At 45.6% G+C, this 26,217-nt stretch overlaps 1 protein-coding gene across 1 annotated transcript in view; it reads right to left on the reverse strand.

Moving 5' to 3' along the window:
• Nucleotides 1-210: 210 nt before the first annotated feature.
• PEX14 (peroxisomal biogenesis factor 14) overlaps nt 211-26,217 on the reverse strand; it is a 98,679-nt gene continuing 72,672 nt past the window's right edge. The window contains exons 4-9 of the mRNA XM_065421403.1: nt 20,932-21,054; nt 13,185-13,270; nt 10,349-10,451; nt 8,999-9,096; nt 3,096-3,187; nt 211-776 (exon numbers count right to left, since the gene is read on the reverse strand). Of these exons, the coding sequence (XP_065277475.1) occupies nt 311-776; nt 3,096-3,187; nt 8,999-9,096; nt 10,349-10,451; nt 13,185-13,270; nt 20,932-21,054 (968 nt within the window). The 3' untranslated portion in view covers nt 211-310. The remainder of the gene's footprint in view (nt 777-3,095; nt 3,188-8,998; nt 9,097-10,348; nt 10,452-13,184; nt 13,271-20,931; nt 21,055-26,217) is intronic.

The following is a 26,217-nucleotide window of genomic DNA, read 5'->3' on the forward strand; positions in this document are numbered from 1 at the left end:
TCTCTAGCTGTGGTGCATGGTCAGGTGAGTGCTCTTCTAGCCCAGGCAGCGACCCCCAGCTCAGATTCCTGCGGTGGTGCTGGGGCGGAGAGGGAAAAGAAGCCACTGGAGAGCTGCTTGGCCCTGGGGTGACACAGGACCCGCCTTGCTCACTGGAGGATCATGACGCTACTCGAGGTGAATCATGGGCAAATCACTGGCGGGGGGGAGCAGGGCCGAGGGGAGAGTTCTCTCCACCAAATGAGAGAAGCACCAGGGGGTGGGGGAAGGCTGGACAGATGCAGGGTGGGATGGAAAGAAGCCCATTCACCTAGTCAATCTCATTCTCATTGCTGGCCCCTTCCGGTCTCCGTAGCTTCTCCACCTGCTCATTAATCTGCCCATCCCCTCCTCGCCGGTCCTCGGTCTGGACGTCCAGGCACTCCTCTTCGTCCACATGGCTGACATCATCATCCTCATCGTCCTCTTCCTCCTCCTCATTCCCTTTGTCCTCCCTCTTCTCCTCCTCGCCCTGCACTTCCATTCGCACCTGGTCCTTGACGTCCATCACCACCTCGCCCTCCTCCTCCGTACCCAGCAGGTGGCAGCTGACCATTGCCCCCTCTGGGCTGTGGTTCTCCTTCACAGGTGACGAGGAGGTGGACTCGTTGCTGACGGGCGAGATGTCACTGCTGCTGTTGTGGTTAGTAGCAACAGGGTTGGAGGGCGAGGAAGGCTTCACCGGGATTTGCCAGGATGGGATCTTGGGAGCCGAAGGGGAGGGAGGGAACTGCCTCCTTTGGGGGAGGGAAAGGAGAAAAAGGAGCTTTTATTACAAGCACTGCAAGGGAGAATCATCAGAGAGAAGGGATCAGCCTCCCGGACGCACGACATGCTCAGGGAGTCACAGAAGGTGGGACCGGGATCTCAAGTCTCCTCTGTAATAAATGAATAGTAATGAGGCTCCTTCCCCTCTTGTGCCAGGACGTCAAAGCACTTTACAAGCATCCAGGAATTGAGCCCGTGCATGAGAAGGAAATACCATCCCTGTTCAGAGCTGGGCAAACTGAAGCAGTGAGAGATTGAGAGTTGGCCAACTTCATAGAGGGAGCTGGGACTAGAGCTTAGGGGTCCTGATTCTGAGTCCCCCACCCAAGCTGTAGCCACTAGAGAGTGCTGCCTCTGGACAGACAGGGAGGTTTCATTGTCCCTCCACAACCATCGCAGCTTGGGGAAGATCATTCCCATCCGTGTGAGGAGTCAGGAGCTTCAACCCCAGCCTGTGTCTGAGCCGCAGTGAAACGGCAGCCTGGTTCCCCACCGTCTCCCCCATGCACGTGTGCGCTCACACACGCACTAGCTCACTGAAGTCCAAGCTGCCCCTCCGGGGCCCAGTGTGCATTGTACCCATCTGGGCTAAAGCCTCTGCAATTGTACACCACTGACTTCCATGGAGTTATACCAATTTACACCAGCTGAGGAGCTGACCCAACTGTCCCTTGTGGCAGGCCAAGTAACCACATGGGGGAAGAGGGAAGAAGGCATGCTCCACCCGGTGCCTTCGGAAACACATCCGTCACCCAGAAAGGGACTCACCAGGACCCAATCCTGTATTCCTCATGCAGCCCCAGCTCCCATGGACGACAGCGGGAATTCAGCATGCATAGGGTTATGGGATCAGGCCCTTAAAAAGGAAGTGAGTGTGGGGAAGGGTTCACACGCTGTGTGTGTTAAGCTGGTTTGTGCCAAGGATTGCTCCAGAAGAGACCCAGGGAGGCCAGCTGCCTTTCTGCAGCGAGCGTTCAAATGAGGCCAAAGCAACAGATTTAATTTTCTTCGGCAGACCTAAAAACAACTGCACTCACCTCCCTCCCTCTGCCAGTGGCCTTGGAGGAGCTCTGCCGTTCTAGCCTCCATCTCGTCCGAGTGCAAACAAGCTAATGCCTGCATTATTCACCAGGATCATAAATGCTATCAAGAAATTCAATTTGGAGACTTTCTTGGCTCCAGTGTTGCCGCCGCCTGCTCACTGCAGGGAGATATGCCTTTTTTTTTTTTTTTTTTTTAATTTTTATTTTCCAAAAGCACTTAACCCCCGGCTGCATAAAAACAATGAATTTCCCTTAATGACAGCTGTCCCCTCGCCCACCCCAGGGAGCACTATCCCCTTGCTGCCCACCCATCAGCATCAGGGAGCAGGGACCATCCGGGCCAAATACATGAACCCGGGCAGAATCCTCCTCACTGGAAAGGCGAAGGGATAAGCAGCCCTGTGAGTTGTGCTGTTCATCTGGCCTGAGACAGAAAGCCATGCCGAAGGGCAGCCAGGCTTGTGAGCTCTGCCCAAACATCTCTGAGTGACACACTTCTCCCCCAACCCCCACCCTCATGGAGGGGCTTCAATAGCCAGTGCCCTTGCTCCTAAAACGAGGCTAGTGTGACCCAAATGGATGGAGACAGGACCTGTCACTTCAGCCAGAGAGTGACATGACATGACCCCAATTCCCCAAAGCTTTCGACTGTGATTCCCACTGGAGTGGGGCAAGGTCCCTCAGGTGCAGCTTAAAAGAAAATCAAACCCAACCCAAATTCCAGGCCTCTGCATCCATTTAGTGCACCTGCTTACGTCCAGCAGCTGTTTGGTCTCATCTTCAATGGGTCTTTGACCCCACCTATGTCATAGAGCAGTGATAATGGGCAGACTTTGTTACACTTGGGCAAATAGATAAGGCCGGGTGGGAAGAACTAAGAGCCAATGACTATAAGAGATGCTTTAGGGGAAGAGGGTGATCTTGTGGTTAATTCAGAGATGTGAGCCCCATTCCTGTCTCTGCCACTCACTCACTATGTGTCAGTCAATCTCTATCCCAAATGGAAACAATAAAAGTTACCCATCTCCCAGGGGCACCGTGAGGTTTAATGCATGTTTGTAAAGTGCTCTGAGACCCTTGGATAGAAGGCAACAGTGAAGTGCAAAGTAATATTATTAAAGAGCATTGACAGAGGGGCAAGGTTAGTTCTAGCTCCTCCCGATAATGCCCTCCTCCTTCCTGAGGGAATCCCAAGGAGTGTCGCCCCTCCTCGCAGTGCTATCCCGCTAACGCACCCCTCCATACCGGTTTAGAAGGAGCCCTTTTAATGAGTAGATCTCAGATTTCAATTCATTGATATTCTGTGACTCCAGGATCCAGTTGGTGGAAGTGGTGGCCTAGGACACAAATGGAAGAGGCAATGGTGAGAGAGTGGATTTGGAGATAACTCAGAGCTGTTCTCCCTCCTACCCTCCCTCTCCACCCCCAGAGTCTTCAGCAATGGGCCACTGTGCCTGGGTTCTGGCATTTAAAACCTCTCGATGCTGGGTAGAGGGATTTCTGCAATGTGAGCTATGTACCTGAGTGGCTCTCAAAACAGGCCAACTGTCCTATTGGCAGCCCCCTAGGAAAACTTTGCTCTGATGCTAGGAGGAGTCAAAGATTTTTCTTCCGTTCTTGGGAAGGGTTAACTCACTTCCAACACACTTTGCGCAGACTAGGATCAATGCACCAAGCCAGGCCTTTGCTAAAGCACCCCAAAGGAAGTTTTCTTCTCTTTTTTTAAAAAAAGGAAAAGCTAGTATTTCCTAGGGTGCTGAACAGAGATCCAGACAGCAAGGTGTCTGTAAGAAAACCGAGGGAGGGCAGCCAGCCACAGAACCAATGCAGCACATGTGAGAAGCAATGCACGCTTCCTCACATGGGCCTGCCAACATGCTCAGCCCTGACCTGGACAGACCACTTCGAGAGAAGAGGGCATGGGATTTTGAGTAAAAATTTCAAAAGCACATGAGTGATTTAGGATCCTATGTCCCACTGAAAGTTGGTGGGATTTAGGTGATTTGAAATTGTTACCTCGTGTCTGTAATGTAGAGTCAGTTCCTTCTCTCTTTCCTGACATTGCCCTCAGTCAAGGGAGCAGATTATAATCTGAGTACCTGCGTGCTAGAAACTGGACTGAGAGCACGAACTCAATCTCTCCTAGATCACCAAAGAAACCCGCCACCAGACTGTACTGCATGGAGTTTCTAGGGGGACTGAGCAATAGATGTTTAAAAGCCCGAAGAACTCTCCTCTAGATCAGAACAATTAGAGCTGTGCCTGAGCTACCAGACTCTATCTCCAGGAAGCAGCTGTACTAGACATTCTCCTCTGGATATTTCAAGGCAAAGAGCCCAATTTGGTGGGGAAAGAGGATGAGCAACTCACGGAACTCTGGTACTGCTGCTACTGGCACCACATCAATATTGCAGAGTAATGTCTGTCAGACTGGATGGAAACTGGGGCAAGGCCCTGCTTTGGGAAGATTTGCTGCAAATAATAACTTGGCAGTTTTTGTTTTATACATTCATGGGACTAGAAGCAATATCACTGCTTCCCATGACCAGACTGATTTTGCTTTCACATGTAAAAGCGGCTAAGGGAAGAGTGCTCAGAAAAAGAAATCATCTCCTGCATTGACAGTGCCCCTTATCCAATCCCCACAGTGAATACAAGAATGGCCAGACTGGGTCAGACCAATGGTCCATCTAGCCCAGTATCCTGTTTTCCAACAGGGGCCAATGTCAGATGCTTCTGAGCAATAAATAGAATGGGGCAATTATCAAGCGATCCATCCCCTGTTGTCCACTCCCATTTTATGGCAGTCAGGGACAAGCAGAGCATGTGATTGTGTCCCTGACCATCTTAACTAACAGCTATGAATTTATATCCTCCATGAACTTGTATAATTATTTTTTAAACCCAGTTTATACTTTTGGCCTTCACAACATCCTCTGGCAAAGAGTTCTACAGGTTGACTGTGCGATGTGTGAAGAAATACTTCCTTACGTTTGTTTTAAACCTGCTGTCTATTAATTTCATTGGATGAACCCTGATTCTTGTGTTATGTGTTATGTAAATAACACTTCCTTATTCACTTTCTCCACACCATTCAAGATTTTATAGACTTCTGTTATACGCCCCCCCCCCCGAGTCATTTCTTTTCTATGCTGATCAGTGCCAGTCTTTTTAATCTCTCCTCATATAGAAGCTGTTCCATACCCTTAATCATTTTTGTTGCACATTTTCCAGTTCTAATATATCTTTTTGGAGATGGGGTGACCACAACTGCATACAACATTCAAGGTGTGGGCATATCATGGATTTATGGGGGAGGGATAGCTCAGTGGTTTGAGCATTGGCCTTCTAAACCCAGGGTTGAGAGTTCAATCCCTGAAGGGGCCATTTAGGGATCTGGGTCAAAACTCTGTCTGGGGATTGGTCCTGCTTTGAGCAGGGGGTTGGACTAGATGATCTCCCAAGGTCCCTTCCAACCCTGAGATTCTATATAGTGGCATCATGATATTTTGTCTTATTATCTGTTTCCTAATGGTTCCTAACATTCTGTTAGGTTTATTGACTGATTTGGCACACTGAGCGGATGTTATCAGAGAACTATCCACAATGACTCCAAGATCTCGGTCTTGAGTGGTAACAGCTAATTTAGACCCCATCATTTTGTATGTATAGTTGGGGCTATGTTTTCCAGTGTGCATTATACAACGTTGAATTTCATCAGCCATTTTGCTGCCGTCACCCAGTTTTTCGAGATTCCTTTGTAACTTTTTGCAATCAGCTTTGGACTTAACTATCTTGAGTAATTTAGTATCTTCTGCAAACTTTTCCACCCCACTGTTTACTGCTTTTCCCAAATCATTTATGAATATGTTGAATAGCACTTGTCCCAGTACAGATCCTTGGGGGACCTGGCTATTATCTCTCTCCATTGTGAAAACTATTTATTCCTACTCTTTGTTTCCTAACTTTTAACCCAGTTACTGATCCATGAGAGGACATTCCCTCTTATCCAATGACTGCTTACTTTGCTTACGAGCCTTTGGTGAGAGACCTTGTCAAAGGCATCATGAAAGTCCAAGTACACTCTTATCCACTGGATCACCTTGTCCGTATGTTTGTTGGCACCCTTTAATAGATTGGTGAGGCATGATTTCCCTTTATAAATGCCATGTTGACTCCTCCCCAATATACTGTGTTCATTTGTGTGTCTGATAATTCTGTTCTTTACTATTATTTCAACCAATTTGCCTGGTACTGAAGTTAGGCTTACTGGCCTGTAATTCCCAGGATTGCCTCTGGAGCATTTTTTAAAAATCAGTGTTATATTAGCTATTTGACAGTCATCTGGTACAGAGGCTGATTTAAGCAAGGGGTTACATGCCAGTTAGTAGTTCTGCAATTTCATACTTCAGTTCCTTCAAAACTTGTGGGTGAATACCATTTGGTCCTGGAAACTTATTACTGTTCAATTTATCAATTTGTTCCAAAACCTCCTCTACTGACACCTCGATCTGGGACAGTTCCTCAGATTGTCACCGGTGTGGGAATCTCCCTCACATCCTCGGCAGTGAAGACTGATGCAAAGAATTCATTTAGCTTCTCTACAATGGCCTTGTCTTTCTTGAGTGCTCCTTTAGCACCTCAATCATCCAGTTGCCCCACTGATTTTTTGGCAGGCTTCCTGCTTCTGAAATACTTTAAAAAATTCTTTTTGTATCTTTTTGCTAATTGCTCTTCAAATTCTTTTTTGGCCTGAATAACTATAGTTTTGCACTTGACTTGCCAGAGTTTAGTGACTCCTGCTAGAAGGAGGTTTATATGGAGTAGCTGTGAATTCCCCCACAGCCAGCACTATCTACAATGATTTCTGCTGGCAGGAATTGGGAATGGAGTGATTGTGAGCATCCCCACAGCCAGTGTTCCTATCCATTCCCCCCGGGGAGAAGCCAGGACTGGGAGTAGCTGCAAACTCCCCCACACTAATTCCTACTGGGAGAAGTTGGGATTGTAAGCTCCCCCACAGCCAATGCTCCTACTCATTCCTTACATAGACTTCAGCTGGGGCTGGACAGACATGAGCACCTTCACAGCCAACATTCCCTACAATGATTCCAGCTGGGAGGGACTCAGTCTGTAGTAGCAGTGATATACACAGATGCGTTCCCTTGGGATTCACACTCCCAGCCCCCCGACAGCGAGAATCCAGGAGCCACTGTTCTGGCTCTCCAAGACTTTGAAAGCTACATCAGCACATTAACAAGGGAGTGATTTCCACTCACCGGCCTGCACAGGACTCAAATTTCCAAAACACATATGGTGCCAGATGCCTAGGATTTAGAAATAAAATCTGACATCTGGGGCTTTTTAGCTAGTCTCTTTAAAAAACAGTTGTAGAAAATTTAAGGCTTGAGTTTTTATGTAGGTTTTTTAATTACTTAAAACCCCTCTTTTTAATTTTTTACAGCATGCCGGTAGGAGTTGGAAAAGCAGATATAAAAACGTACATTACAGCTGAGAAAACACAGCTTTTACTCTTTGGTTTGTGGGGTTGGCCAAGTCTTTCTTTGTACATATGAGCTTGAGATACCGTAACAGCATGTGCTACCATTTCAGCGCAGAAGAGGAGGGAAGGGAGGGAGAACTTTTTAAAGACTCTCTAAACCACCAACACTCCTATGCCCTTTTCCCTTCTGAGAGCCCAACATGTGGTCTTAATCTTAACACTTACAACCTGAAAACAGTTTTCCAATTTCCGGACTGGCTCCAGGCCATTGATGGGCCACAGTTCCCAAGGAAAACTGGAGTGGATAGATGTGACCATAAATTGACTTTCATGGCTGGGTTTACAGTTGATTCCTACTGAAAGATATATTCACTGCACAGCCAGAGGTGGCCCACCGGTTACACACTATCAAAGGGTTTACAAGAGACTGGAGCCTGGGGAAGAAGGACTGTTACTGTGGTAGATGGAGGACTGCTCTACAAACACCTAACTGTTTCAGGGATCTCGCTATACAGAGGGCTAAAGCTCCCATTCTGCAGAGGTTGTTGACAGTCAAAGGAGGGACTGACTGATCCCAGGCTTTGATAACAGGAGGAAGGCTTTCACCTCTAGGTCACCAGTTCAAATCCAGCCCAATTCAGGAATGACTGACATCTGGTGGCTGCTGGGAGGCCAAGGACAATGAAAAGCACTGTTGCTGCCACAATGCGAACTGATTTGGGTGGGTCTCAGCCCAATTCCCAAACTCACAAGTATCCACATGGCAAAACCGCCAGCCATTACTGGCAGTAACTGGTCTCCTTGTTGGCAGTCTCAGCACAGGCACCAAGGATTGCATGAGCCAGGGAGACTGCACTCCATTCTCAGCCTGAGAGATGGCCCCTCTAGTTCAGAGCTCGCACTGCTCCTGTGCTTTGATTGTTCTGTCCTTGCCCTCCCCACTGAGAGTGCCAACGAGGCTGCCAGTTAGTGCCAAATGTGGTAGTGGCGCCACCTATTGTACTGAGAACATCAAAATCATTCACGCAGGCCACCTAACAGCCATCGGATGGTGGTGGAACCTTTAGTCATTACCTGGCCTGGAGTGGAACCAGCGACTTAAATGCAAAAGAGTCCACAGCGTATTCCCATTCCCCTGAGTCATATAATTCAACCGATCTGGGTTTGACTACGTTGGACTGATTTGCACTGAGATACCATGGTGATGGGCATAGAATACATACATTGGTTAACAGACATGTAGACAGACAAGATGAAAATACACACAAAACATCTACCTCTACCTTTTTCCTCCTTCAGTCCATGGGTTGGCAGGAGGGCCAATCCTGCTCCCTATTGCTCCAACTGGATATACAATGAGCTCTCCTACAAGGGACACTAGTTGCACAGCTGAGATCAATTGAGGAGATTGTGGACATGAAAGATGCAAATGACATCATGGAACAAAGCCTTCTCAGAAGCCATATATGTGTAGCCTGTGGCATCCAGTCAGCACGCATTGCTCTATACAAACACCCTTGAGAGACAAGGCTGCATAGAGAAACTGGCCAGATAGGATGAAGTTATGGGCTAGGGAAGCCATGTACACTAAAAAGGGCACGAGAATTTCTGAAGGGTGGCCTAGCAAAGAGATGGAGGTGAGTACCTTGGCAGCAGCCAGCTCTTGGGTGAGCTCCTGGATTTTCTGCTGTTGCTGCATCAGCAGTTCCTGGACGGAGGCTAAAGTCTTCTGCAACTGAGTCACTGTGGGATGAAAAAGCAGGAGAGTTTCTGTTAAACTGAGACATACATACACACACACACACATACACACACGTGTCCTTCCTGCTGTCTAGCTATAAGATGCCTCTATTCCTGCTATATCTAATTTATCTACAGACGCCCGCTCGCTCTAATCCATATAAATTATCTGCACTCTGGGTAATCTACCTGCACTGCATCTAACCTCCAGTATTTCTAGTTTATCTTTCCATTGTATAGATGTCTATAGCCCACAGTATATCCGTCCAAAACCTCTCCCTTCTAATTATATCAGTTTATGATTTGTACATCTCTCTGAATTTATACGTTTGTACCATTTATCTACCTCGGGCCTCACACAGGCACATGATACTTGGGGTTTATCTCTAGTCTGGAAACAGACAGGTGCCTGGATCAATCCCAGGATGTAGTGAGAAAAGAAGGCAAGCCTCTTTTATCACTTCCTCCACCAGCAGGTCCAGTTAGCATCCTCCCATCATCAGACCACCTGCCCTTTCACCCCATGATGGCGGTAACAAACCTGCCATGCTCTCTCTTCTCCCAACAGCTGGACACACATTTAGCACCCTCTCCTAGATTTCGGCAGAAATCTTCCCACTGAAAAACTTCTACTGGAACAGGAACTTGTGTCTGGATGGAGGGGAACTGCCTACAGCTTTGGTGGTTTTATCTGGAGTTTCCATCCAGTAAACAAGTAGATAAAAAAAAAAAAAAACTTTATTGGCGTGACAGGTAACAGCTAATCTGGGCCATCATTAGGGCACTGGGTAATGAACAGGCGCCCTATGGAGTCAATAACAGAGAAGGTGGCTGGGGTCAGTGGAGGCACAGTAATTACAGACTCTCTTGACCCTGCTTTGGATTCTTGGAGGCAACGGGGGGAGAAACCACCAAAAAAAAGCCCCTGAAAACCTCAGAGAAGCAGAAATTAAAAATGAACTTTACAGCCCTCCGAAAGGCTGTCATTTTATTCCCCTTATTAATATTCTGAGGTTGGGAGCCTTTCCGTAAAAACATAATTAATTGAGGCCGCGCCGACAGTAAACAAGCAATTTCAAATTAAACCGAAATGACGGCAGCTTCATTTGCAAATGTGAACAGATTCTCAGAGCAGATAAATGAAGTCACCACATAAAGTGGAGATGGAGGAGAAGGGGGAGGGGGGGCCTGGGTAGATGGAAGATGCAGGGAGAAGGGCTTTGAGGGGCGAATTGATGGAGTCATTAATCTTTACCTGTCTGTGTCACGCTGCCACTCATCTCGGAAATGTTCGCCTCAATCCTCTGAAGTTGTTTTCTGTCTTCTTTGCCTCCCATGATGAGAGGGAGCAGGTATTTCTGCACAGAGCAGGGAGATGTTGTTAAGAGACGGGAATATGCAAGGGGTTCCTTCTAACCCACCCCAAACACCTCAGAGCTTGCCAGACATCTCTACCCCCATCCCAGAAACTACCATAATCACAGATGGTGAGGAGAGGGGTCCCCTGGAAGAAGGCATTCACATAAGTCACAAGAAAACACGATGGTAGGAGTTTTGTGATCTTTTTTCCTGAGGCGCTGAGGGAAGGTCCGTGGCTGTATTTAGGAAAATTCTCAGCCTACAGCCGCTTCCCTACCTACATCCAGAAGGATTTCAATCCCACTGCACTTACCTCTCATGTGACTCCAGCTATACCCACAAGGCAGGAGATGCAGAGCAGGGAGAAGAGGGGAGCACAGATATGCAGGGGCTGGGGGACATAAGAGTAGAGGGAAGGGGAAATAACAGAGAGTATAGAGACAGGGAGGCAGGATAGTGGTGGTAAAGAGCAGAGATCTGGGGAAACGAGAATAAGAGAGCAGAGGAGATGGAGCAAAGGTAGAGGGGATCTGAGGTAACAAGAATGGAGGCAGAAAGCCATGAAGGGAGGGGCAAGGGAGGTGCTGAATCAGAGGTGTCAGGACACTAGAGGAGTGGTGGCAGCTCACTGACAGCATACACAGTAGCAATGAAATCAAACTCAGCCTCCCCTTGTAAGGGATGGACTTGATCTAACATGTCTGTAGTCATCCCTAATTACTGCGACTCCTTCTGGGACATAGCACACTTGAACTGAGTGTGGAGTGTAACAAGAGCACATTCAGACATAGCATGATTGGGGCAAGAGGGATAAAGGAGAGAGGAGGCTAGCGAGGATGCAGAAACAGCCTCAATTACAAGGGAACAGCATGTCTAACGGCTCCCTTGTATCCCGGCTTTTGGTGTACATGCTTCCAGAGAGACATATTCGAAGGTACGGTTCTGAGAAAGGCCTGAGGGGTGTGGGACAGCAACATGCTCCTCTCGAACTCAGTGCTGTTCGTTATATAGCGATCTAGCTGTCTCCGCAGACAGCTCTCATACGCACACAGTCACTCCACTTTCTTCCATCCACCATTCTGAGAAGCAAGCTGCTTCTGAAATCATAAAGTGCAACGAACAGAAGGTTCTGTTCTGAACCTCCTGGAACACTCATACCAATGGCTTGGCAGGGTGTCTTTATTTTTCAGATAAGGACCACTAGCACAAGCACAAAAATTGAATCATCTGACAAAGGAATTTATGCACCAATTGCACTTGGGGAGCTGACCCAAGGCATCTTTGGCTCCCATAAGGGAACAGGGGCCTCTGCTGGATAACCAAGGTGTCTTGTATGTCTGGATCGGGGTCGGCAAACTTCGACACGTGGCCTGCCAGCGGATTACCCTGATGGGCTGCATGCCGAAGGTTGCCGAACCCTGGTCTGGATGGAGAAGGGATCTGCACACAAAGAGAATGGCAGCGGGATGCAGTCTATTGTCACCATCACTGAGACTGTGTCAGAAATTTTAAATAAAAAAATTGACATTTGTGGTAGTTGTCATTTTACAATAGCAATAAGGCCCTCCAGCCAGCCTGTTATGAATCCAATAAGGACCAGTAGCTCCTTCCTCAGCGTCACTCTGGGCATTTATCAACCCCATCTCCTCCCCCACAGCCTTTACAGTACTGAATGGACCAGGAAGGCCAGCATCATTGCTCAACATAAAGAGTCAGGAGCAAGGGGACAATCTGAACAGCCATCTAACGAGCTACCTTGTGCAATCCTGGACATACTCCCCATACTGACCTTCCCCAGGCCAAGGTAATTAATAAAAGGAAAAAATAAAAAGGATCAAGGGGGTTTAAAAAATAAATTTAGCTTTAAACATGGGCTTTGCCAAGCACACCAGTTTGCCCGTTTTTTATAAAAATCTTTAATAAGCCAATTGTTACTTTCCATCTCATTCCAACCTCCCAAACACACACAGGCTTTGCAAGTGAAATGTAATGTTCCAGAGTGAGTGGCTGCTGCACTTCACTAGTGCTGGAGTCACTTGGCCTTTGCCCCATGCCTTGCTATATAATCAGTGCGTTGGGCTCTCTCTCAACAGCCTCTATCATGTTACTCCATACAGAACTGGGGAACAGGTCTTTAGTGACAGAGAATGAGAATATGTCCAGCCAGACAAATGCAGGGTGGGTGTGTATGTCTACACACTTGCTATACACATCCACTGGGAAGCTGATAGAGCTGGAGTTAAAAACCTTCCCTTCAACCTCCTGACCAGCCAAAGGAGATGCGTCTCTAGTTCATGGAGGCAATGTGATCTAGTGGTTAGAGCAATGGACTGGACTCGGGACACCTGTGTTCTATTCCTGGTTCTGACACTGGCCTGCTGGGTGACCTTGGGCAAGTCACTTCATCTCCCTATGCCAGTTTCCCCATTTGTAAAAAATGGGGATAATGATACTGACCTCATTTGTAAAGCACTTTGAGATCTGCTGATGCAAAGCAGTAGATAAGCACTAGGTATGATTATTATTCGTCTAAGAGATCTGCTCACCACTTGCTGCATTTCCGCATCAGACTGTCCATACAGCTCCACACATACACCCAAAGGAGAACTGATAAGAGCAGTGGCACCAAGGATTTAATCGCAACCAACAGCCAGCCTGGGACATGGGCAGCATTACCATGGTTGTTCCAGAGCACCGAGGCACCTTAGGGGAATAGGGAAAGCACCGCTTACCTTGTAGAGCTGGTGGAAGCCAAAGGCAATCCCTGCCATAATGATCGCCAAAGCACCATAGTCTCGCCATCTGGAGCCTGGGGGACCTAATAGCCAAAACCAAGAGAGAAGCATGGTCAGAACTTGCACGCGGCGAGGCCTTTGGGGATTTGCATGCATCTCACCCAAACACCTAATTCAGGCAAAGGTGGGCAGGGTGGTGCTAACTCTTGTTTCCTAAAGCTTAACAGGGACTTCAGGGTAACTCCAGAGAGAGTGAGGAGGGGATCAAAATCACACCGGCAATTAAGAGTCACATCAGTTACCTGCTCTTTTCTTGGAGAGGACCCTCAAATCTCTGCTGCATTGACCCTGGCAAGTGTTTGCACTTAGTATTAGCTTAATCTAGCCCATAAGAGCAAGCTGTGACTACTTTCACAGATCACTGTTTCTGAAACTGGGGAAGGAGAAGAAATCTCAGGAAGTGGAGGAGGGAAAGAGAAAGGAGCAATGTTCTCTAGAAGTGGGGGGAAACTCCTGAAGGGGGGGAGGGACTAAGTGAGTTTACAAGAAGAAGGAATAGCTAAAAGTGTTCTGTGTCAGTCTTTATGGATGGCTCCCTTAGAATTAGGCACTAATGGGGATTCCATAGCTTTCTTGGCTGAATTAAGAGCAGGGGCCAGAGGTAGCAGAGCCAGAATATGCACTAAGACAACTAGAGAAGGTGGGAAGAGGAGTATGGGATACTTAACACACAGTTTTGCACAGGAGCATAAAGATTCAACAAAGCAAAGCAAAGATTCAGTCTGCTCCTCTCCTGCAAGTAGAATCAGAAGACACCTGTAGTTTTCCGCCAGCTTCACCCTTTCACCTTCCTCTTGCAGCTCCCATAACACTCTTGCTAAGAATCTTGTACTGCCCCTGGTTTTCATTAATAATAAAGAGGATGCAGAGTGATCTTTCCTAAAGTTTGGTCGCAGGATGCGGGCAGACACCAAAGAGGCGAAGGCTGGCAGGCAGCCTGGAACCAGACAGATCCAAATTTGCACGTAACCTACTAGTGTTTAGGAAACGTAGTCTCCCCTCCAAACTGGGAGACAGAGACTTAATTGGTGGAGATAACTGGAAACCTGCCTCTCTTCTATCTTGCTTGCTCAGTGCAAGGACCCTACCAAAGTCATGGTCCATTTTGGTCAATTTCACGGCCATAGGATTTTAAAAATCATGAATTTCATGATTTCATCTATTTAAATCTGAAATTTCACGATGTTGTAATTGTTGGGGTCCTGACTCAAAAAGGAGTTGGGGGAGAGGTCACAAGTTATTGTGGGGGGGTTGCAGTACTGCTACCCTTACTTCTGTACTGCTGGTGGTGGTGGCGCTGCCTTCAGAGCTGGGCAGCTAGAGAGTGGTGGCTGCTGGCCGGGAGCCCAGCGCTGAAGGCAGAGCCGCCGCCAGCAGCTGCACAGAAGTAAGGATGGCATGATATGGTATTGCCACTCTTACTTCTGCGCTGCTGACTGCAGAACTTGGCCCTCAGTCAGCAGTCACCACTCTCCAGCTGCCCAGCTCTGAAAGCAGCAGCTCAGAAGTAAAGGGTGGCATGGTATAGTATTGCTACCCTTATTTCTGCACTGCTGCAGGTGGGGCGTTGCCTTCAGAGCTGGGCGCCGGCCAACAGCCCCCACTCTCCAGCCACCCAGCTCTGAAGACAGCGCAGAAGTAAAGGTGGCAATACTGCACACACCCCCTAAAATAACCTTGTGACCCCCCTGCAACTCCCTTTGGGATCAGGACCCCCAATTTGAGAAACGCTGGTCTCCCCCGTGAAATCTGTATAGTATAGGGTAAAAGCACACAAAGGACCAAATTTCATGGGGGGGAGACCAGATTTCACAGTCTGTGATGTGCATTTCTTGGTCGTGAATTTGGTAGGGCCCTACTCATTGTCCATGGAGATTTCCTGCTGCCTACCCCTTCTTGCAGGTGTCTCATTGCAGGAATTCTGCCGAACCCCAGCCCCCCAGGCTCTCCAGATAGAAAATGTGCCCATTAAGGAGGCATCATGGGAACCTGCTACCTTAGGACATGGTTCCCAGCATACCCACCAAGTGGAAATCTGAATGAATCAGAACAAAGCCTGTGCCACTTGAACTGGTAGAATGGATGAACAACAGTAGTTTGGAGAGCTAAATGAGTGGGGAACCAACGATTTCTGTGAGCGCAGCACCTGCAGCTTTAGCATTTGAGAATCTCTTATTTATCCATTTTAATGTCTCTAGAACTCTGCTCAAGATACAACACCCAGTTCTTAATAACACAACTTTTCTAATCCCATTTCTCATCCCAAATCTCATCTCATCACAACTAGGGCTGGAATCAGACAAAAGGAAATCTAGTGTCACGCCTGGGGGTCAGTGGCTCAGTTGGGATTTGAACCCTGGATCTGCTTGGATTTCCAGTTCTCTGCACTGAACCCCAGACGAAAAACATCCTTCCATGACAAAGTAACTCAATCGATGGTGAGCTCCCAACCATAAAGGGTTAATTAATCCCAGAGGTGCTATGGGTCCCAAATGTGCCCTGTGCATGGACTGTCAGGCCTCCCCTAGTTGTTCCCACCTACCTCCCAGCTGCTCTGACCTCTGGTGGAATTAAGAGACACTTGTAGGTCCCTGTCAGCTTTGCCCTTTCACCTCTCTCATCTCTCCCTCTGTTCCTGTAATGCTCGTGCTAAGAACATTTTATTGCCCCCTGGTTTTCATTATTAATGAAAAGGGACCAGAATGATCTTTCCTAAAGTTCAGAGAGTCTATAAAGACAAGAAGCTGAAATGCCATTTTACTCATTTTAGAGATGTGTGAAACAATTCTGTCTTGTGGCAAAAAAAAAAAAAAAAAAAAAAAAGAGAGAGAGAGAGAGAGAAAGAAAGAAACTAAACTGGAGAGGGACACAGGGAGGACTCTGCATCGACCATGTGATATTACAAAGAGGGGAAGGCCACACGGAATCAGAATTGTGCTTAAGATCCCCTCTCAGGCTCTCTCTCTACCAATTGTTATCTAAGCACAGGACTGAGACTTGGAACGCCTGAGTTCTCCTACACTGACTTCCTTCTACATTCTTGGGCACTTGCCAACTGCCTTGACTTAACCTCTGTGCCTCAGTTTCCCCATCTGTAAAATGAGAATAGTAAGACTTATGCTGTGAGGGTCAATGAGTGAAGGAGGTGAAAAGCACTAAGTCCTTCAAACCCTACTATTCAGTTAGAAACTGAGCCGTGCTTCCCTCATTCATCACTGGAGATACTAGGCTTCCATCTGTCCCTCACCACTCAAGGTTTCCATAGGCCAATATTGCACTACACCGAGACACACAGTTGTGCTGCTCTAGCTTCTATTCTGACGTAGTCATGGGGAAGGGAGAAAAATAACACTTGCCACTTCCATTAAGTGTTCTATCAGAGGGTCTCAGTCCTTCACAAATGTTAATGAATCCTCACAAGCCCCTGTGAGGCATGGAAGGGATGTTGCTCCCTTTTACAGATGGGGAAACTGAGGCACAGAACGTTTAAGTGATCTTTTAAGGTAGCTCATTTGCTACAGGCAGCTTCCTCTATTGGACGGTGATCGCTTGATAGGTATCTGCCCAAGGTCACACAGGAAGTCTGTATAAAATCTGCATGAATGGAGTCATGGAGAGGGACGTAGACAATCCCTAAGTGATAAGCAAATAGCTTTGCACACCTATCTCAGAAACTCCCCTGAGTTTGCTTGTAATTAAGGGGGCTAGAAAGGTAAAAAAATATATAAACCCAATTAATCATTTAAATATTTAAAGTCAGATTTTTGTCCTCACTCCCGGATTAGTGTATTTCATAACACCAGGAGCAGACAGCCCGTTTTTTTTTTTTTTTTTTTTTACTGGGGGTTCATTTCAGAGCATGTTTAAACTAGTCAGATTGAGTGATGCTTCCAGCAACTAATCGCATGTCAAATAAAAGATATTTTATGTAATAAATTACCGCTACAAGTAATTCAAATGTCATTTATCAGTTTTATTATCAGTCAGGCAAAGTCTTGTTTCTCTATATTAATCAAAATCAAGCTTTTTTTTTTTAAGCAGTTTTGACACCTCTTGGCAAAAGTATAGGAAAGGAGAGAAGGAATTACCCCCCTGGAGAAGGGGTGAAATGGTACAGGAGGCACCAAGCTCAAAGACAATGACTGGAAACTTGAGGAATTTATTTCCCTTTGCCCCCCCAAAGTTACTGTTGCTGCTCTAAAGCCAAACCAGGGATAGCTTCTACCTCTGGCAAGATCTATGCTATTTTTAAAGACTTACAAGGCTTTTTTTTTTTTTTTTTTTTAAGTACTTATATGGGCTAATAGCTATTGCCAATGAAAGATCAGAATTTACTCTACTGCCTCCACTCCCAGCACAATCTATGCAGCAAGAGGTATTTAAATCGTATAATTTGTTTCCTGCATCATCTCCTTCAGAACAGACGGCGTTACCAAGACTGCAGGAGCCCAAGCACAGTGGAATCTGGTGGGGCTCATAGGATTTAAGTTCAGCTCTCTGACTGGCCTGTTTTGTCCCTTGGGTACTTTTGAGCACTACCTACAGAGGCGCTCAGACACTATGGTGGTGAGGGTCATACAAGAACATAGAGTAGATAGAGAGCAGAAACGGGTTCTTTCCTATACAGTGCAGCGCCTGATGAATCTACCAAAGATTAAGTGGCTTGGTAAACTATCACGGAAACAACTGACCTGGGGCAGATGTGGGCCTTTGAAGAAATATCCATCAAGCTATCACCGTCCAACAGATAAAGCTGCCTGTAGCAAATGAGCTACCTTAAAAGATCATGGGGCCAAGTCTGCAGGGACACTCTGTCCTGCAGCAGAGTGTAACCCGCCAGCCATAAGGCAATTCATAGATTATTACTTGTGCATTTCCAACAGCGTGCAAAGCGCTGTATAGGCAGATATGGAGACAGGCCTATATCTAACTAGACAACATCCAGCAAGGGAGGGGCAAGAGGAATGGCAAAAGCAATGCAACCAAAGGGTGAGTTTAGGCATGCATCTTTTTCATTTCACTATTATTCTTTTTATAACCACACTTAGAGGCTCAGTGTAAATACAAGGGTCTTCAAAGAAGCAATGGGGGAAGGACAGAGAGGTAGGACACTGCCTAAGCTGGCCCCCTTTGTGCTATCCCATGTGCTTTGGGATTGCTAGAGAACGTAGTGTTTGGTTCACAAGTAGAAGACCCCGCACTGTTGCCAACCCCAAACATTCAAAAAGCAAAAGTCGGGTCCCCCACCCCAAAAATCACAAGGCTGGCTTAAAATTATGAGATTTAAAAACAAAACAAAAACTTCTGAGTTCTTCTTATTTGCCTTCTCATTTTTGAGCCTTTAGGGGCCATGTTTTCAAGCTTATCTATGCAATCAGGAAAGCTAGAAACTTACATTTTTTTAAAAAGCAGAGATTCTCACCGATTCGCAGAACTCCAAGAGCTGGGGCTCTAGAGGAACACCACATCGCTCAAAGCTTGTGATAAAGTTGTGAGGGCTGGCAATGCTGGCATTGTTTTCCAGTTTACCCTATGTGCCTCTTCACTGCTTTGGTGGTTTTAATGGGACTCTATGACATACACAGAGCAAAGACCCTGCCTGCACTGGGTCCTGAATTGAGCTAGTAAAAACTGCACTTGGACACAGCTGTCACTAATATGGGGCTAAGTTCAGTTTCCCTGACCGAGATAGCGAGGGTCTGGTTTGGGGGTTATTTTCTGTGACCATGATAGCTAGAGATTAGATTGAGACACAAAATTCATATTTCAACCCCCTTTCCCAAATGTCCGGAGGCACTGAAATCTGGATTCTTGTGCAGCCCGTTACAGACAGCAAAGCTCTCATTCCAAACCTTCCTCTCGCCACACCAAAGTTCAAGGTATGTCGGAATGAGGGAGGTCATTTTGAATCATCTCTAGTGATAGTCACATTGCGCCATAAACTAACCACTCCCACCCAGAGCAAGTCTCAGCACATGGGTTGTGGAACTGTGCTCGAATTCTACTACTGTGTTTAAATAACGTTGTACCTAGCATGAGGCCTAAAGAAAGTGCCAAGTTCAGTGCAAACAATAGAAACACTTTATGCCTCACTAGGCAATAACACCACCACTTAGCATTTACATGGCGCATTTCATCCTAAGATCTGAAACCACTTTACAAAGGAGGGTAAGTAACATTAACCCCGTTTCAAGAGAGGGTTCCTGAAGCACAGAAGTTAAGTGACTTGCCCAAGGTCACACAGCTAAACCAGTGACAGAGCTAGGCATAGCAGCCAAGTCACCTGACTCCCAGTTATGAGCCCTATCTGCTGGACCACAGAAAGGACATGGGTAGATGGGTGCATTACCTGCAACACCAGAAGGCATCAACATCATCACAATAACACTGTTTTAGGAGCTACTGACTGGTAGAAACAATAACAAGCTCAGTCCTTGGTACTTGGCAGGTAAGTGAAGGAAGAACTGCTTTTCAAACTGCCAGCCACACATGTGAACTGAACAGTTCCTCTTGATGGATTTTTAATGGTGTGCGCATTTTGGTTTTTATTGTATGGAGCTTAGATACATTTGCATCTTAAAACAAACCTAGCAAAAAATATACATAAATCTTAAGTCTACAGAGATTCCATTGGGACTTTAAAAATGGTGTGTGTGTGTGTTTTAATATAACAGCCATATATACACATATACACAGTATATCCCAAAATTTTGCAGTCCTTCTTTGAGATTGGGGGGGGTGATTGGATAACACTAGGAGAAATGTTTTTGAAGATAAATAAGCACCATTATTATTTATAATTATTTGTAATGCCATAGCATCCAGAGTCCCAATCACAGGTAGGGACCTGTTCTAGATTTTGCATACACACTAGGAAGACATAGTCCATGCCCTGAAGAACTTACAATCTAGTTTGCTGAAATTCTTTATTCACCTGTCTTAAGCAACTACTCAAGGGATCAATTATAAAAATCAGTCACTCATGGGAGGTAAGTCTTCCAATGAACGTGGAGCAGAATTATACTCAGTACTTTCTGGATAGTTTGTGATGGATTCCTAAAAGCAGGAATTTGCCTAGTAAAGGTGAACTCTTGTACAGGTTCCGTTGTAAAATAAATAACTAAATAACTTTGCTCTTTTATAGCACCTTCTATCCAAGGACCTTATTCTACTATTCAAATATTAATGAATTAAATCTCATAAATCCCCTATGAGGTAGGGAAGTACTAGCCCCCAATTTTAGGGGGAAGGGGGGGAAATGAGGCCTACAAAGGTTAAGGGACTTGTCCAGAGCTATACAGTGAGTCAGCGGCAGAGTTGGGAACAGAAACTAGATCTCTACACCATGCTTCCTAAGCATAAGCAACGACAGACTATAATTTACCACATAGCTTGTACCTCAGCTGCCTTGTGTGATACCATCTTGTGATTGTGTCTGCTGTGTACTTATGTCACTTTCATCAACAATTAAAAAGTGTATTTCAAGTAAGTTCAGGGATGTGATTCTGACAACAAGTGGGATATTTGCTAGAAACAACCACAGCAGATTCCACTGTTTCCTGGGATTCAGCATTGCAAACTAGTATCATTAAAGGAGTACAGAGGTAAGAAAGCAGATAAGGAATAGGATTGCAAAATCATTGCATAAAATGATAGGACCAGGTGCTTTCAAGAGGCTACTTACTGTACGGCACGAGGTGAGGGGGCTGCGTTGGCACCAGCTGTGTGGAAGGACCCAGGGACTGTGGCTCATCTGTGGTAGTGCCCGACTGCTGGAAAGCCAGGTCAATTTCTTCATCCGTCAGTCCTGGGGGAGAAGAGGAAACGAGATCAGTTTAGCATCTTTACTCACTTGATGCGCCTGTAATTAAATCTGCAAGCCTGGCAGAACCCTTTCAAGCTGCAGAAGGATTTTGGTAGTGATTCGAGCAGCATTGCCTCCCCGATTTCGGATTCACTAAAATCACTCCCTCTCTTCTCTCTGTTGCAATTTAACCTTAAGCGACAGAATATTAGCCTCAACACTGCTTCCAAATGTGGCTCATTCAATTTCCTTAATTTATCCTTGAGTTTATTGCTGCTTTAGAAGTAGTTTTCTATTGCAATTCTCCACTCTTCCCCCGAAAAAAAGATACCATCAACTGCAAATGTGGCTCATTTTAATCTGTAATGGTGTAAAAAAAAAAAAAAAGAGGGGAAAAAAACCAACAATAATGCATGAAAACAGACAGGGAAACAAAAAACTAATTATTGGGTTAGACGACTAATTAGTCTAGATCGTTTCCAAAGACGGGAATAATTTGCTTTATTTTATGACAAATGCAGAAATAAAAAGAAAAAATCAGGACTGACTGTGATTAGTATGAATGGGACACAGAATGCAAGGAGGAAATAAAACTAACAAAACAGATCAAAACAAGGCCAAGCTCAAACTTCCAGATTAGCACTGTCCCAGCCTACTACTGCCTGATTATATTGCTCTAGGCCAGCCTGGTTTTTATTTCGCACATCGCTGTAGCCATGCTGCACACATGGTACATTGTGGTGCAGTCTTTCCTGTCAGTAGAAAATGCGAAGGTGCCCATCTGTAAGCGGCCACAACATATGGAGAGAATTTGGCCTAAGAGGGGAAAGAGAACAGCAGCTGAAAGATTCATGATGACCAGCATCTGTGAAGGAAGCAAGCACAGCTGGATGGCTTTTTCAACAGGAGAAAATGTGCTCTAGCAAAAGAATGCGCCGCTAGGATGGAGACTGCAATGTGGGGCCTGGGAGAGTGTGCACTGTCTGTGGAATGCCATATATTGCACACAAAAGCAGGTAAAAGGCCAGGTTCCTGCCCTGAGGAGCTTACAATCTAGCTGAGGCACCACCACCACATGGGAGGCTGTCTCTGGACTGCTACTTATTAATGCATAGCACTGACAATGCATCTGATCGTCAGAGGGTTTTATATTTATTAGCTGATCTTCATAACACTCCTGTGAGTTATGTTACATATTATTATCCCAATTTTACAATGGGAAAACTGATGCACAGAAAGGTTAAATGACTTGTCCAAGGTCACAGAGAGTTGTCAGTGTCAGAAATAGGATAATAAATCTGAAGTTTCTGGCCCCCAGTCTTGTGCTCAGACAACACACACACACACACACACACACACACATTCCACCTGTGTTGGATGCATGCCTCATCAGAGCAGAGACCAGAAGAGACACATGAAAAACAAAGAGAGATGGTCTACATCAACTCAGGCTTCTATTTTAAAGTCCCAGTAGCAATATTTATGGTATCTAAACCATGTTAGAAAGCAAAGTCCTAATAAGAAAGGAACGGCTTTAACCAGTTCATAATTATCCAATAGAAGAGAGAGCATAAGCAGATGCCAGCATTGTAGATCACCAGCAACTGTGGAATTTTATAAAGCTGGAGCCAGACACACAAGCCAATATTAGCTGCTGGCTGCAAATGTGGTTCTCTCTAAAAAGGGGCATTTTGTTCTATTTCCATGCAAAGGTAGCAGATGTGATAACATTTAACATTGAGGAACATACAGTTAGTTATGGAGGATACTTTGTCCTTGAGATCTTCGGGCTATGAAAAGAACAGGAAATAATACTCATTGTTTCCCGCCCCCTCAATTCTCAGCCTGTTTGGGAAAAAGAAAGTTTTACAGATAAAATTTCTTGCATTATTCTGGTCATGCCCACTGCCCAGCGACACGACAGTGTCACTATTTCCATTACAAAATCCTGTTTTACCAGGGAAGGAAAAGCTCATGTGAATGGTAATGAGATATGGAGCCTTTCATATCTAGGTTGCTGGTTTGAATCCAGCACAAGTCAGGAGGGAGTGAAAGTTGCTACCATCCAACGGCTATTCTGTGGCCTCCATGAAGTAGTCTCATTACTCGTCGACAAATGTCTGCATCACAGAAAACACTACCAAATTGGTCCCCCTGTTAATAAGCAGAGGATAAGATTGTAACAAGCACAGAGACTGAACACTGTCAATCTGGCACTTTTCACAAATGCTAACAAAAATGTACAATATATTTGTAAAAGTCTTTTCTCAGGAGTATATAATTTAGCCATCAAAGTTCACTTTGGATTGAAATTTGCCTCACACGCACGCACACCCCAGTAGCAATTTTTCCAAACTCAGGTATGTCTAACTTTGTTTTCCAGGCTCAGAAATGCAAAAAATTATATCATCAATATAAGGACATGGGAATTTCTGTACCAGATCAGACCAGTGGTCCATCTAGCTCCCCGTCCTTGCGCCACCCCTCCTCCCCTGTGTCCTGTCTTGACTTACCATGATGGCTGGACTGCTCTTTAATAAACAAATTCAAGTAACTTGACCTCACTCCACCTATGTCCCTTCTGGCTTGCCTAAGCCAAAATGAAGTCAAGGGTCTTGGTACTACCCAGACACAATACTTCAGTAGAGCCCATCAGCTATTTAGAGAAGAGAAAGTGCTGGTGTAAGTGACACCAGGTCACTATGTTCACCATGTATCATGGCAGCAGAATATTTCTACTACTTGGCTCTTCTTGGGTTGGTGCTGGTTCATGGACAACAAACCTCAATTTGAGTTCTAGAGTCCATCAGCTTCCACCATTCGCCTCCCACCACAACTTCCACTAAGAATTTATAGTCTTTCATCATAGCGGCATCTAAAAAGCATTCACAGTCTTGTTCATTTCTCTTATCTAGTATGAATTTAGCAACCCAAATATAACACAATCTCTCTTGGGTGTACAACAGTGCCACAAAATCTAAAGCCTTGTGCTTAATAGGATTGTCTTTGGGGACAACTGTGTCAATAGAATCATATCAGTATAATAAAAGATTCCCCCCTCCCAACCCTCGCCTCCCCCCAGTTTGAAAGGCAAACATTTTAGATCTTCTGGAGTTGCAGCAAGATTAAGACCATGCAGAATCCAAAAGGTTAAAAGGAACAATAAAGGAAACTGCCAATTGTAAGTGAATTATATTTGGCTTTGAAAGCTAAGCCACGGCTATATTATAAAAGGCATCTCTTTGCGTTGTTTACCATCACCCTGACTAATGCAGGCCTTTTTTTTTGTTTTAAATAATCTCATGCAAATTAGACACACACTTCCTTCCAGTTGATTGCTATCTGCAAGGAATAATCTAACCACAGAAGGTACTGAGAAAGGACTGAGCCGAGAAGGATGTAAGGAAACTGCCTTCACAGCCCTTCAGAATGCAACCCTCCCCCGCCTCCCATCTCTGGTCCATCTATCTCATTCCTCCTTAGAGCTGCTGCTTTTGTAAGAATTAGTCATAATTTTCATAAAGTCATAAAATTTTCTTTTTAGGTTTGACGGTGTTGATTTGCATTATCTGACACCCAACAGTGCTTTGCATTCAGATGTCCTTGTTGCCTTTCTTTCAGGAACTTCACTATTGTTGCCATTTCCGATTTTCAGGAAAACCACCCAGCCTCTGTAACTTGTAGTTAAACACAGAATCAAAACAAATTAGAGAATGAAGCAGGGAGGTAAAAGTCCCCTCTGCGCCTGGGATTTTGCAGTTGGGAAAGTGATGCACAGAGAGATTAAAGTGACTTGTCCAAGATATCACAAGCTGGGTCTACTCTACAGACCTATATTGGTATAACTATGTCACACTGGGGTGTGAAGAATCCACACCCCTGAACAAAGTAGTTATAGCAACCTAATCAACCTCCTCCCCGCAGTGTAGACAGTGCTATATCGACCAGAAAGCTTCTCCCACCGACATAGCTACCGCCTCTCGGGGAGGTGGATTAACTACGCTGACGGGAGAAGCTCTCCCATCAGCATAGTAGCGTCTTCACTAAAGCACTACAGCAGCTGTGCCACTGTAGCCCTGTACATGAAGACAAGCCCACAGTTAGTCTGTGGGAGAGCTGGGAACTGACCCCTGATCTGCTGCGTCCCAGCCCCGTTCCTTAACCACAGGGCCAGCACTTCCTGGATAAAACAGGAGGATAACACACAGTAGGGAAAAACCCTGCATGAGCTGGGAGATGAACTAAATGAGCTATTAAAACTTTTTAATCTTCAACATATGCTCCTGTTAGGGCACTTTGTTCATTCCCCATCCTGTGTGGGTATTGTTCCCTACCTAATACTTGCCAGAGTTCCACCCAGTTTAGTGACTCAAGCAACAGGATTTTCACTAGTTCTCTGAAGGTAGAATTGGTTTTGACGAGAAAACTTCACACTAGGAGGATGAGAAACTTTATCCCTCCCCTAGCAGATAAAAATGTTGAGTCACGTTCTTTTGTCGGTTTCAAAAGCCGGCTTTACTTTCGCTTTGTCTGATAGGCTGTCGCCACACCTGCACTTCTACAGAGACAAATAGGTGGGTTTTTTCCCCTCCCCTCGCTGTTTCTGTTAAAAAGCAAACAAAACAAAACTGGCTGACTTTGTTTAGTTGCAATGAATCACCTGTCTGCATGATGCCTGTATCAAACCACATAACTGAAAGGAAGACCTATCAGCAGGTATCCTGAAATGACATTACAGTCCTGTTCCTGAAAGCCATTGAGTCACCTGTTCTCATAAGAACATGGTCACAGTTTAACAGAATCACCATACAAGCATCCTGGAATCTGATCCACATTAATGATTCCACCTGTTCAGAGTCAGTTCCACGCACTGCTACCTGGGTCCTTTTAATCAAGATGCCAGTACTATTTTTCCTCCAACACGCAGTCCTTTGAAAAAGTTCATAGAGTTTCATACATTTCACTGGGGTCAAAGGTACAGTCCCTTGATCCTTCTCCTTCCATGTGTCCTTGATAAAGGGCCAACATCAGGTCAATTTCAGCGTAAGGTTTTACCAAAACCCAAGGTCAACAGAAACATCTCTGTGATTTTTTTCCCTACATTTAAATGAAGTCGTTTATTTGGATCTGAACACTTCCCAGATGAACTTGTAACTCCAGTATTGT

The sequence above is a fragment of the Emys orbicularis genome, chromosome 22 (genome assembly GCF_028017835.1).
Source record: "Emys orbicularis isolate rEmyOrb1 chromosome 22, rEmyOrb1.hap1, whole genome shotgun sequence".
NCBI lineage: Eukaryota > Metazoa > Chordata > Testudines > Emydidae > Emys > Emys orbicularis.